The sequence below is a fragment of the Microtus ochrogaster genome, chromosome 5 (assembly GCF_000317375.1).
Source record: "Microtus ochrogaster isolate Prairie Vole_2 chromosome 5, MicOch1.0, whole genome shotgun sequence".
NCBI lineage: Eukaryota > Metazoa > Chordata > Mammalia > Rodentia > Cricetidae > Microtus > Microtus ochrogaster.
Window position 1 is genome coordinate 50,787,447 of NC_022012.1, and position 14,167 is coordinate 50,801,613.

A 14,167-nucleotide genomic window follows, 5' to 3' on the forward strand; every position below is an offset into this window, starting at 1 on the left:
ACAGGCTGTCTCCAGACTGCCCCAGAATGGCCGTCTACCCTGAGGGCTCCGCACAGGAAGCAGCAGATAGTAGTGGATATAAGACTTAGAGCCGGCCCTCTCAGTATTGATACCTGTCCAGGCCAAAGCTGGCTTCTGTCTGGGGGCCTCCTGGGCAGAGGTAGAAGAACCTACCAGCCCAGCCAGTGTCCTATGAGGAGCCTATGGGAGCCCCAAGAGCACTCCCCTCCCACAGCCCTGACCCCACTGGGATCCCATCCCACGGTGAGAGAATAATGACCATAATGAGAGCAGTCACCCACACACATGTGCACAGCGCTTTACAGGTTACAAAGTGGTTCACATACATCATCTCATCAGTTCCTCACAACAGCCCTGTGAGGTAGGCAGGGCAGGGATAATGTTCCCATTTGTACAGATGTGGAGACTGAGGCCCAGAGAGGGCCAGTGACCTGCTTGAGTCACACAACAGTGAGCAGCAGAGCTGGAACCAGAGGAGAGGACTCGGGCCTGCCTCTGGCTCCTGACTCTTTCCACTGACTGTGCTGTTCCCACAGGAGGACCCCAGCCCGTCCCAGTTTCAGCCACACCCGAGCCTGGCCCCCCCCCACCTCCCCTTGGCAGTGCAGCCTGGCAGCCAGCAGACAAGCCCCACCCACACTGGGCAGTCCTGTCCCCTCCCCTACTTCCTGTGAAAAGCCAGCTGGAGCTGGGTCCTGGAGCTGAGCTGCCACCCATGGCTCCAAATGGCACCTAGCAGAGTGGGCCAGAGGGTGGGGCTGGAATCTCCTTCCCTGTTTTCCTGAGTGATCCCTCCCCACGGGGGAAGAGAAGAGAAAGGAGGAAGAGGAGGAGGAAGAGAAAACAAGAAACTGAGTTGGAAGAAGGCCCTGGGGGCCATCAGGACGTCAAAAGTTTGCATTCCGACTAGCTATAGGAAATAGTTTTTTCTTTTTATTATTTCAAGTTTTCATAAAAATCCATAATTATTGAAACCCAAGTTACAGAGGAAGTTTGTAACTTTTTTTTTTTAAATTGTATTGACTCTGCCGCGTGTCGGTTCGTCGGCTTTGGATTCGTCTGTCAACTCTGGCCCCTGTGTAGGTGGGGTCCTCAGGCCTGGCCTTCTGAAGTCCTGGTAGAAGGAGGGCAGGCGGTGAGGGCTGGAGAGGCAGCAGGGGCACGTGGGGGGGAAGGGGAGGGCGGGGAGGAGGGCAGGAAGGAGGTGGGAAGGCCTGGGAATGAGTGGGCAGCAGCCCGGCTCCTTCCTTGCCCAGTGTTCCCCCGGGGGGTGTCCCTGTGCCCCAATCCCGCCCCGTCATTATATCATCTTCATGTTGAACTTGCGGGGTGCATCAGCCGAGCTGATGCCTGCGTCCGATTTCCGGGGCACATACTCAATTTCGATGTTGTGCTTTGTGTTGCCTTTGCCCCGGCTCCAGAGAAACAGCAGCACCAGGCAGAAGAGGACAACGCCCAGGAAGGAGATGAAGCCCATGGTGGTGGCAATGATGAGCGTCTTGATGTCGAAGGGGAAAGGCACGGTGGCGCGGGTGCTGTTGGCCTCTCCCTCGCCTGGCTGGTTGGAGATGAAGGCGAACGTCTTGTTGGGTTGATGGGGCCAGTCGGGCGAGTAGCTGCGCACATGCAGGTGGGCGGGCATGGAGTCGTTGCCGCCAGCATTAGCTGCGATGCACAGGTACGTGCCGTTGTCCTGTACCTGGGCATAGCGCACCTCCAGCGTGCCATCAGGGAAGACTGTGAGTCGTCCATTGCTCTTAGCTGAGACCAAGTGCTTGCGGGGTGAGAGCCAAAGGATGGCCGGTGGAGGGTCGCCATCCGCTCGGCACACAAACTGCACCGTGTGGCCCTCATCTACAAACACCTGCTGCGCCTTGCGGTCCCGGATGTGAGCCCGGCGGCAGGTGAAGTAGTTGGGTAGGAGAACGTCTGGAAAGTCCTTGAACTCCTTGCCCTGGACGAACTCGGGTGTGGCGCAGGTGGGTTGCTGCCTGTTGAAGTTGAGCCGCCAGCGGCGCCGGAAGACCCACAGCAGCCGGCAGTCACAGGCCAGGGGGTTGGAGTCCAGGATGAGCGTCTCCAGGTTGCCCACCGAGTGGAAGGCAGACTCCTCCAGGGTGGTCAGCTGGTTGCCAGAGACATTGAGCACACGTAGGTAGTTGAGCCCACGAAAGGCATAGGGCTCCACCACAGCCAGCTGCCCACCCACCAGCTGGATCTCCTGCAACCGCAGCAGCTCATGCAGCATGGAGCCCTCGATAGTACCAATGGGGTTGTAGGAAAGATTGAGGAAGCGGAGATAGACCAGATGGCGAACGGCCAGATAGGGCACGGCGGTCAGGTTGCAGTGCGTGATGGACAGGGATGTCAGGTTGAGGCCGTAGAGGCAGTTGGGGGTCATGGTGTCCAGGTAGGGCCAGTGGGAGATCTCCAAGACCTTGAGTCGATACAGCCTTTTGAAGGAGTAGTCCCTGATGGCATTGATGTTGAGATGTCGTAGCCGCAGGACGATGAGGCCATGCAGGTGGGAAAGCGCCTCGGTGGGGATGGAGGTCAGATTGCATTTCTCCAGAGTCAGCTGCTCCAGGCTGTTGAGGCCACTGAAAGCTCGATGGGAGATGTAGACGAGGTCATTGTCACCGACCTCCAGCGACTTGAGGTTGTATAGGTCTTGGAACATGTAGTCCAGCAGGATGACAATCTTGTTTTCACTGATGTCCAGCTTGGTCAGGTTGCTGAGGCCGGTGAAGACACCCAACGGGATGAGCTTCAGGCGGTTGCTGCGCAGCCCCAGCGTCCGAAGGTTGAAGAGGTTATTGAAGGCGCCGGGTTCCACGGCGCTCACGATGTTCTCATTGAGTTCCAGTTCCTCCAGGTGTGGGAAGCTGGCAAACTCGTCCTGGTTGAGCGTCTTGATGCGGTTTTTGCCCAGGTCCAGCAGACGAGTCTCGGTGGGGATGCCCTCGGGCACTGCCACAAAGCGCTTTCGGTGGCAGAGCACCGCTCGGTCCTGTGCTGAGCACTCGCAGCGGGGCGGGCAGCCCGTGGCAGAACCTGACAGCACAGAGCCCAGTACCAGCAGGAGGATGGGCTGCCAGCAGGCCAGGAGGGGGCTGGGCATGCTTCTCATGCCCCCCGCCAGCATCCTCTCGCTCACCTGCAGCAGGAAGAAGCAGAGGACAGAGGCGGCAGTGAGCAGGCAGTACTTGGCTGGACCCCACCTCACCCCCATCCCAAGTGGGAAGGTTGCACATGAGGGGCAATGCCATCTTCTTTAGGGATCGCAGACAGTTTACTCTAGGCATGTCCTGAGTCTCAGCTCACCCTGGGCCTTAGTGATAGTCAGTCTTGGTGAGCCACCCAGACTCACGGAGGCTCAAAGGACTTAAGGCCAGGTTCCTGGGAATAGCCCTGAAGGGAATGGGAGAGCACAAACGGAGCCAGCCCACAGGCTGAGGGCTCCTGAGCTGCTGGGCACTCTACCATGGTAGATACCACGATACATCCCACCCAACTCTGCCACTGAGTCCCAGGTGGCCTACAAACCCTGGGTACTTGTAAAAGGTACCAAACATGTTCCAGGATGGGGTGCCATCCAGAAGCCAGGACCCAGCCAGGAAGCCTCTGCACCTGAAGATCTCACCTGGGTCCTGTAAGCCCTGGACCACCTCTTCTACAAACATAGATCCCTGATCGGATCAGCTAACTCAACCCAGAGTTTCCTGCACCCTGACCTTAACCCTGCCATTCTTTCTAGACTGCCCCTTCAGAAGTCCTATCCCACCACCAGGCTCCTCCAGTTACTGGTCTGACCGCTAAGACCAGGATAGGCCGGCTTACGCCTGTACTGTAGTACTGTACATGCAAGGCTGGTTAAAGCTAGATCCTAAGACATGCTGAATGGGCTGGGAGGCTGCAGATGGAGTGAGCCCTGCATACCTCTCCCGATCCTGGTACTGCCTGCCTTGCCTTCTACTCACTCTGTAGAAACTGGCCTGGAGATGGGATAGGGAGGAGCCAAGAGGGCTTCAAGGATGTACCAAAGCAGCGCCCACTGCATCCTTCTGCTGCCAGTGGGATGAAAATGCTATAGTGCTCATCACCTGGCCTCTGGCGCAGCTGGGCTGAACTGCTGCGACTCAGTCCTATACCCATGGACCTGTGGATCCTACTGCAAGACGGGGAGGCCAGGCTTGGGAGTCCCATCTGTGCCCACTTTGGGCTCTCCCCTACCCCATTGACACAGCCTCTGCCTTCAAGCCACAATTTATCATAATTGTCATCCATTAAGGCAACTGAGGCTTTGAGAGACTGTGACTAGCAATCAACCAGTAGCAGGGACCAATCTGGACCAGAAGCTCTGGCTCCACACGCTTTCAAATGCTCTGCTGGTCTTCAGGAACTGACAGGTATTTCCTGGCTGTTGATCGACTAAGTGACTGATTAACCAGCGAGAACTCATGGTGTCACTGACAGGTTATGGAATCTGCACAGTTTTGTTATCCCCAAGGGTTTTGTCACCCTCCCCTTCCTCCCCCCTCATTCTCTCTCCAGATTCTTCTGTGTCCGAGCATCTCCCTGCCCTGCCCCCACAGGACCATTTTCCACAGTCACATACGCTCCAGTGACCCACCAGAAAAGCAAACATCCTGACGGGCGATCAATAAGTAATTGGGCCAGAAGCTGGGGCTGGTGTGGGTGTGAGGCTAGGGACTTCAGGAAGCGAGTAGGACTTTTAGCCTGTCTTGGGCCTGGGCTAGCCTGGGAGCTGCTAGAGGAGGCTGAAGAGAGAAGGGAGGCATAAGGACCCCAGATGTTGACAAGCCCTCTTGCACGTGTGCACAGCATCCACCCACCTCCTCGCCCACAGAGCCACACAGCTGTATCTACTTTGTCCTGCACACCCTGCCTCTAAGCAGTCTCCTTTTGGAGAACTGTCCCAGCTGCCTTGCCAGCCTTGTACCCCAAAGACCACCTCCCCCCATGAAGTCCTCCCTGAGGCATCACTTCCCTACAATGCGGACACACTCGATTCTTCCTTGCACCGACATGTGACTGCTGTGTGGCGTACCTCATTCTAATGGCCGTCGGGCCAACTGAGTGAAAAGTTAAGGCACAAGAGGATGACAAGAAGAGAGGAATGGGAGTCAGCTGGGGACAGTGCATAAATGTGCTGCATTAAGAACAGAGGAGAGCCGGGCAGTGGTCGCACACGCCTTTAATCCCAGCACTCGGGAGGCAGAGGCAGGCGGATCTCTGTGAGAGCTAGTTCCAGGACAGGCTCCAAAACCACAGAGAAACCCTGTCTCGAAAAACAAAACAAACAAACAAACAAACAAAAAGAACAGAGGAGAGCATCCAGCCGCCGAGCAAAGAGAAACACGCTCTCTGGCCACCATGTGATGTATAGGCAACTCTGGGTCACACTGCCACTGTCCCAGCTCCACCTGTCTCACCTGCTGTAGGGAAGGGCTCAAGAACACTCGCGGGTGAACATTCTGTGGGAGGCAACATGTGGTCAAGATGGAGTTGTAGGTAGTGGAGGACCCTCTGCCGGGGCTGACCTTGGTGCAGGCCCACTGAACAATGAAACCTGGGGTCTGTGAAAATGTTGGTGGGAAAGTTAGGCAGCCCTGCCCTATAGAGCTACCGCCCCAAGCCAGGCAGTTGGGCAGCCTTGCCCTATAGAGCTACCGCCCCAAGCCAGGCAGTTCGCCACAGAGCAGTGACCATGTACCATGAGGTCAGGAGAACTCCCATGTACACATCCTCTGAATTGTCTGTTCTACTACTGTGTGAGCATGTGTGTGTGTGTGCATGTTCATATATGTGCACAAACAAGTGGAGGCCAGAGGTCAACATCAGATGTCTTCCTCTGTCACTTTTCACCATAGTTTATGACACAACACCTCTCACTGAGTGGGGAGCTCACTAGTTTAGCTAGACTGGCTGACCGACAACCTCTAGGGATCCCTGCCTCTACTTCCCCAGCACTGGGATTATGGGTGAACATTGCTGTACTTGACATTTTATGTGAGTGCCGGAGATCTAATCTTGGGTCCTTATGTTTGTGTGTCAAGCATTTTACAGTCTGAGCTATCTCCCCAGCCCTTCGTTCTGTCTTTTACAGCTGAGCATGTTGGACAGAGGCTCCTGGGCTCACACCCCCACGGGGTCCTCGGCAGTATAACATATTGGGTGGGGGGCCATGTCTTGAGAGGGTCAACCAGGCTGCTCACCACCAGGCTCTGGCAGTCTAAGGCTGCTCCTGTATTTTTCAGGGTGCTTTATGCTTTTTAATCAGTGTTTTAATTCGAATCCTTGCCCACCTCAAGGGCTTCTCATGAGGGCAAGAATTCAAAATTGGAACAATAAATACAAAGAAAATAAAGCTCAAAGACAGGCAGGTGGCAGGCAGAGGACAGCAGTGCCCAGGGCATGATGCCCAGACCCTGTGGTGGCCTGAGTCCTCCCCGAAGCAGGGTTGGGGAGGCAGCTGAGCCATCAGTGTAGTTCAAGTTGAACTCTGAACTGTCTGCAGTAGGGATGGTTGGGTTGCCAGCACCACCCATACCTGCCCTCATGTCCAGGGACAGGCATGGCCTGGCTCAGTGCTGCCTGACACTGGCCATATGCAGTTCTCTGCAGCAGTCTGATGGCTGCCCTGGGCAGTGCCCCTCACTGAACAGACACTGGGTTTCAGAGTCTCCCAGGGAACTGATGCTCAGAATGCTGGACAGTCAAACATCCTTGGCTGGGGACAGAGGGGGCTGAAGACCTGGGATGAAGTTCATCAGGACTGGGAGGATCCATGTGAGGATGGCCCTGGGCTGCTCAGCTCTCCTGGGACTCTGGTGGGGAGGGTAAGGTGTGGGATTGCTCATGCATGGGCCGGGGTCATGTTGTTCCAGAGGCAGCGTTGCCTGGTGGCACCTGGGTGCAGCTCTGAGCCAGGCCCACAAGTCAGTCAGAGATCTGTTCAGAAAAGGGAAGGAACACTGGAGAGCCCTGTTGTAGGCTGCATGGGCAGAGCTTTGCACACTGGCTGAGACCCTGGAGACACCGTTCTCAGAAGGCATTTCTCACTTATTTTACAGCTGAGAAACTGAGGTCCACGAAGGGAACACACTTGTGCCAGCTTAAGGCCACGAAACCAGAGGGTAGCAGGGCTCTGTCCCCCTGGCGGGTCTGCTGGTCTCTGGAGAGCCGGCTGAGTGCGTGTGTCCTGGGGCAGAGGGAAGCTGCTGGACCTCAGAGAGCCATGCCCAGGTGGTTAGCCCTTGCAGTAGATGGGATACCTGGCATGTGTTCAGCGACTGCCCACTTGGGTTCCTGTGAACCCATGCTTCTGTCTGGACTCAAATCTTCCCTCATTTGGGGTGAGCCGCAGCACAGGTGGAAGGCTTAGTTATACCGGGCTCTCCGGGTTCCCACGTAGCATTCCTCAGGGACAGCAGTCCCCCGTGTCGTCCCTGCTCCCCCCAGGGGTGACTTTTTTACAGAGCCTCTGCTCTATAAGGCTGGGCCTGAGCCCTCTGAACAACAAAGCTTTGAGATTCTTAGGCTGGTAGGTGGCCTGCACACTTCCTCTCTGGGAACAAGGCTGGTGACCAGCGGTCACATTGCCTTGAAGCCTATGTTCCCACCGCTGGGCTGCAGTAGAACAGGCTGGTTAGGGAATCCCCAAAGTGCTCAGGCCCGGCCTCATTGTTCATAAAGGGCCATGTATGAGAGCAAGAAAGGGGAGAGTGGGGTCCAGAGAGTGGGGGTAGAGGCAGACAGAGAAGCAGGAGGTGGGCGAGAGGCGGGCAAAGGGACAAGGAAGGGACGAAAGTCAGGGAGAGGCCCAGGCTGGGTGACAGATGCCTTTAATCCCGGCACTCCAGAGGCAGGGGCAGGCAGATCTCTGTGGGTCCCAGGCCAGCCTGGGTGACATACGGTGAAAACCTTCAAAGACCATCAGAAATAGACGGGGCCACAGCCTGCGTGCTAATCCAGCCCCGTCTGGCTCCTACCTCACATTGTGTGGCATTCATTTGTAAGACTGGGACCTCTTAAGCTACCTCGTTCTCACCATCATCCTTACAGTGGGTTTGATCAGCCAACCATCTTCAGGTGCGCAGACAGAGACTAACACAAGTGAGAGGACTCAGGCCACCAGAGAACAGATGATGCCCCGCAAAGTGTGGGCTTCTCAACTGAAGCCCTGCTCTAGCAGCTGCCTTGCTGGGGCCTCAGTGTTGCTGGGTCCATGTTGTAGCATGAAAGCGCCAGTTACATGTACCTGTTCACGGGCAGCTAGGACCAAGTGGCCCTTCTAGAGAAAATGCGCAATTACCTACTGGTTCCTCCCCACACCGGTGCCAGAGATCTGCCAGCCTTCACCACCTTGCTGCTGTGTGGGTGTGGGCACTCCTCCCCCTTGTGGGGTTCTCTGGACCATGGCTGCTAGTGCTCCCTCCTTCTCACTTTCTCTGTGACTCCCAAATTAAAATGCTGAACTAGATCTCATTCATCTCTGCACCCCTAGCCTCTCCCACCTCAACTAATCAGACAACAGCCCTGGAAACACTACACAAAATTCAACCCTGTCCTCCAATGCTTATTCTAGGCTAGAGAAGGGATTCAGGGAGGAGAGAGGATAGCAAGGCTAGGAAGGAGGAGGTGGCTTATGGCCAGGTCAAGCTGAAAGCATGCAGGACTCCGATTGGCTTTTCTCCTGCCCCAAATCCTGGCCCAGTCCCTGGGCTCCTTCAAGACACTGTTCTGGCTGTCCTGACTCATCCCTGCTGAGCTGTGAAGAGCAGGTAATGGATTAAGAAGGAGCTGCTAATGGGGGAATGTAGTGTTGGTCTGCAGGGCTAGGCTAAGAGCCCAGGAGCAGGCCACCTGGGCACAGGGGAGGGGACCCTGAGAGGAGGCTCAGCAACCAGGCTGAGCTGCAAGATCAGTGCTGTTTTCACTGGCTAGAAGAGTCCAGTGTGTCCCCTCCTGGCAGGCACTGTCTCTAGCTATACACACCCTCCACACACACACACACCAACGGGAGAAAAAAGTCAACCTGGAAGAAATTGAGGTCATGTCTTTTGTCGTGCATAATTATTTTCCTCTTGCTCTTGTTCTGGCAGAGAGTTGCTAGGTTCTCAGGGTGTGTGTGTGTTATGTATGGTTGTGCATGTGGTGTGTGATGTGTATGTATGTGTATGGTGTGTATATGTGTGTGTTGTATATGTGTGTGTGGTTGTGTGTGGTGTGTATGTTATGTATGGTTGTGTATGTGGTGTGTGGTGTGTATGTATGTGTATGGTGTGTATGTGTGTGTTGTATATGTGTGTGTGTGGTTGTGTGGTGTGTGATATGTATGTAATGTATATGATGTGTATGTGTGTGCTATGTATGGTTGTGTATGTGGTGTGTGATGTGTATGTATGTGTATGGTGTGTGTGTGGTTGTGTGTAGTGTGTGTGTGTGTACATAAACAGGTGGGAGGCAGGGAGGATGCTAGAGAGCATCAAATGTCTGTATGCGTGACAGAGAAAGAATCTCTCTGTGTTTGTGACACACAGAAAACACCAGAATACATGTGTGACACAGAACACCAATGTGTTTGTAGGTGAGGGAGCACCTGGCCTGGTGCCAGCAGCCCCATCTCTCTGGCACTCTCAGAAGTCCAGTCTCCTCCTAAGTGGACCAAGGCTGGCTGGAGGGTACCAACTGGGCTGCTCACCTATCAGCCTTTTAGGACAAATGAGGTTGGGCCAGGGTCGAAGCACCTTGGCTATCCTGAACTCTGGGTGGCCCTGAGTGCAAGGGAGGGCGGCCCCTGCCCACTCGACCCAAGCACAGCCAGTCTTGGGAGCTGCCAACCTTCCGGCCAGCCCACAACCTCAAGCCATTTAAGGGATAAATTATGAATTTTAATTGTCAAAGCATTTTAGTGTTTAAAGGCTTCTATATATAGGCTCTGCCCTCCAGGAGTAGCCGGCTTAGAGAGGAGCAGGGATTGGGCAGGGCCCAGAGAAAGTCAACTGTGGTGACAAAGGGCTCACAGGCTTTATCCTGGATCCCGGCCAGGGCACCTCACCCTGCTGTGTGATCCTGGAGGACTGGATCACTTTTGGAGCTCGTTGTTCTGCAGGGTCATCTGTGCTGGGCCTGCCTGAGTAGACAGCACCCCCTTCCTTGAATAGGAGCTGTCCCTTAGGGGAAGAGACCTGGCTCGGGCCTATGTGAAGTGTTGGCAGGGAGGCCAGAAACCCAGATCCTGCACCCCAATGATCTTCTGAGCTGAGATGCCAAACTAGGCTCTCAGTGACAGAGGGGCACCCTGAAGGCCCCTACCCCATCCTCTTCACTCCTAGGGCCTCTCACAGATACCCCAGCCTACCCCCACTTGGGGAGCCCCAGGCCTCAGGCCTGAATGCAGACTCACAGATGAGAGCAGGCCAAAGCAGAGGGGAAAGAGAGGAGTGGGGCAAGCAGCAGGGATTGTGGTAGGTAGCAACTGGATCAGCATGACAGTGGTGGCTGGGAATCCTCCTAGAGGGCCCCTGGCATCAAGCATCCTGTGGAAACCACAGCTACCCACCAAGGCCGGTGGAGTCATTAACCCCCATTTTGTGGTTAAAACATTGGAAACGGTTGGGTGTGGTGGTGCATGCCTTTAGTCCCAGCACTTGGGAAGCAGAGGCAGGGGGATCTCTGTGAGTTTAAGGCCAGATTGTTCTACATAGTTCTAGGCCAAATAGAACTATATATAGAGATCCTGTCTCAAAAGAAAAAAAAAAGAAAAGAAAAAAAAGAAAAAGAGAAGAAAGGAAAAGGGGTAACACAAAGAGGTTCCGTGAATCTGTTTGCAGTCACAGCATGGTAGGAACTCTGGAGAGTCTAAACTCTGCCTCCCTCCCCACAGTGTCTTACAAAACATTCGGACAAAGAAAAGCAGTGTTCACACAGCCAGGCAACTGGTGGCACCTTCACAATCAGGAGGATTGGCATAATTATCCCTGTTCTGCTGATCAGAGGGCTAAAGCACAGAGAAGTCATACCGTTCGCTGAAAGTCACACAGCCACAAGGGGCAGAGCTGGGATTCCTTAGACCCCAGCTTGTCCTGATCACTCTTTTAGAGACCCCTGAGATCCTGAAGGGCTCTTACCCCTTGAGACCACAATGTCTTCCTTTGCAGTGGGGCTGGTAGGCTTCATGCTGCCCTCTCACCATGCTGGGCACAGAGAGCTCATGAAGGAGGAAGAAAGGCATTTATGCTGAGCACAAGTTGGCCCTACTGGCCCTCAATATATCGACCCCACTGAACTGATGGGGAAACAGCCTGGGATGTTAGTTCAAGGCACTGTGCTAGTCTTAATCCAGAGACATTCAATCTTAGAGACCATCACACAGACAAGCAATGATGTCAAGAGCACCAGCACCGCCCATGGCCCACAGAATCTCAGGCTGGCCTAGGAAGGCCCACCGGCAGCTATCTTCTCTGCAATTCCAATGTGGCCACCCCACTCATGATGGAGCTAGGTCATGGGTGGGTGATGGTTTGGGATATTTGTACTTCACAAAGGAGGAAACATAAGCCCCTGATGTATCATAAAGCAAAGTCTGATGAATTACTTATGATCAGACAAACTATAAACAAAAACACTTCCCTTCCCCTGGTACTGGCTGGTCAAGCCCTCTCTGTTCAACAAGTCCTGGTCAGTCCCTTGTGAATGTCCATCATTCCAACATGTTGAGCTCATGCCAGGGAGCTGGTAGCTCCTCTGCTTGGACACAGGCTATGCTGGGCCCGGCTCAGGCCCAGCTGGGTGACCCTAAGGTTGCCCTTGCACAACCCCATATGTGGTGAGGAGAGTGAAAACCTTGCACACCTCTAAGAACTGTGTCACATGTCCAAGGCTGGTGCAGAGAGCGGAGCCAAGGGAGCGGCCCCACTGTGAGCAGTCTGTCACGGGAGGCTTGCAAGCTAGATCTTAGCAGCCTCTCTCAGCTCTAAGATGCCCACATCTTGGATTCAAGCCAAGGGACTAGAGATAGCCAGGCCCCCAGCTGTAGCCGCAGGTCTGCTCAGGATCAAGCAGAAAAGGGTTGTTGGTCAGGCCCCGCCCCCTTCCCAGGCCGAGAGTGATTCTCTGCAGCGGGAAGCAGAGGAGGTGGAAGGGAGAGGTTAATTCCCTGAAATGGAAAAAAAATAGAAAAACACACACACACACCACACACCCTAATAACATGTAATAAGAGGTTGGAGATGAGGAACAATGCCCTGGTAATGTCACCCTGGCGGCAATCAATTTGGGTGTCACATGAAATAGGCATAATTATTCCGCCAGCCCTGGCGCTTGTCTCTAACCAGCTCCAGGGGCCCAGGCCTGGGCAGGGAAAGGGGGGTGAAATCAACTGTGGGTACACCAGGCTGGCAAGGGGAGGTACTCCAACTTGGCCTGTTAGTACCTGGCTTCTTAGCCCCTCTGGTGGGTCTTGTGGTTTAGGGACCCTTGGATGCCCAGGAGCTATCTTGCTTGGTCGCCCTTCATTTGTTTGCTTGGACAAGAGCAATCAGAGAGGGCCCCCAGGGAGTTGTGAATGCCAGGGGCAGGAGCACACACACGTTTCATCCAGCAGTTGGCCACCACATTCTCGCTAAGCACTCACCAGTGCCAGGCCGCATGTCAATGCCAGGATGCAGGAAGGGAAGCTGCAGAGAGCTGAGCAGAGAGAGAAGCACAGGCTCCCTGTAGCTCCTGAGCTAGCCAGCCCCTTCCCATCCTGAAGTGGACCCAGAGTAACCGGCACCCCCCTGAATGCTTCCTTCTTGTTCTTGCTGCACAGGGACTCAAGTCTTACTTGCTCTGCCTTCATTTCCACGTCCTTGCGGAACCCCCCTCCCATCACTCCTGCCCACGCCTGAGCACAGAACTTTTACGGACAATATTTCAGAGGAAACCGAGTTTCGTGGGATAATAACCACTTAGTGAGGTCCAGCCTACACTGGATGCTGCCTGTCTCAACCCCCTTTCAGATGCCATAAACCTTGAATCCGAGAAATGCAAATCAAGGCTATAATGAAATCCCAGTTTACACTCATTCAATCAGGAGAAACCAGGACAGTCAGTAGATAGCATGGACTTGTCTGTGGATGGAGAGGGTGGGAGGAGCACGCGTCCCCTGTGGGAGAGGCATAAAGTGGTCCAACCAATTTGGAAAACACTTTGGCACAGTTCCTAGGAAAGCCGAACATGGACATGCCCTTCAGCCCAACAGATCAGGGCACTTCCCACACTGCCTCAGCAGACAGGACCAGGGGGGTTGTGGCAGCACCATCTCTAAGAGCCAGAAAGATCAACAACCCAAATGCTCATCAACGGGATGGCCATGAATACATTGTGTTACATTCAAGCAACAACCAAACCCATCAGAGAAAAATGAATGGGTGCTGAATATCCACTATCATTTGCAAAAATATGATAATGAATGAAAAAGTCAATTCCATTTATATTTTATACAGAGTTAAAAAATAACTAAAATGCCACAGTTCTTATATATTACTTTGTTTTCGTGCTGGGTCCTGAACCCAGGACTTCATGAATGCTAAGCAAGTGTCCCACGACTGAGTTACACCCTCAGCCCCAAACACAAGAGGCAAGAGAAATTTAAACACATAGTGCAGGGTGGCAACTGCCTCATGAAGAGGAGCCGAGGATGAGGCATGGAGAAGACACAGGAAGAGGCAAAGGATAAATGTTGAAGTTGGAGAGTTGGATCATGTGTTCATTGTGTTATCATGAGCACTACTCTTATTTATTTTATTATTTTTGTGTGTGTTACTGTGTAGCCTTGACTACTATAGAACTCACTCTGTAGAACAGGCTGGCCTTGAACTCACAGAGATCCACCTGCCTCTGCCTCCCAAGTGCTGGGATTATAGGCATGTGTCACCATGCCCAGGCAAGTACTACTACTACTATTATTATTATTGGTTTTCGATTATTATTACTATTATTATTGGTTTTTCAAGACAGGGTTTCTCTGTAGCTTTGGAGCCTTTCCTGGAACTAGCTCTTGCTGACCAGGCTGGCCTCCAACTCACACAGACCCTCCTGCTTCTGCCTCCCGAGTGCTGGGATTTTTTTTTTTTTT

At 53.8% G+C, this 14,167-nt stretch overlaps 1 protein-coding gene across 9 annotated transcripts in view; it reads right to left on the reverse strand.

Annotated features, from left to right (window-relative positions):
* Positions 1-303: 303 nt before the first annotated feature.
* Lingo1 (leucine rich repeat and Ig domain containing 1) overlaps positions 304-14,167 on the reverse strand; it is a 163,211-nt gene continuing 149,347 nt past the window's right edge. For all 9 annotated transcript variants that reach the window (XM_026779143.1, XM_026779141.1, XM_026779142.1 and 6 more), the window contains one exon: positions 304-3,178. In XM_026779143.1, coding sequence (XP_026634944.1) covers positions 1,322-3,166 — 1,845 coding nt within the window. In that variant the 5' untranslated portion in view covers positions 3,167-3,178 and the 3' untranslated portion in view covers positions 304-1,321. The remainder of the gene's footprint in view (positions 3,179-14,167) is intronic.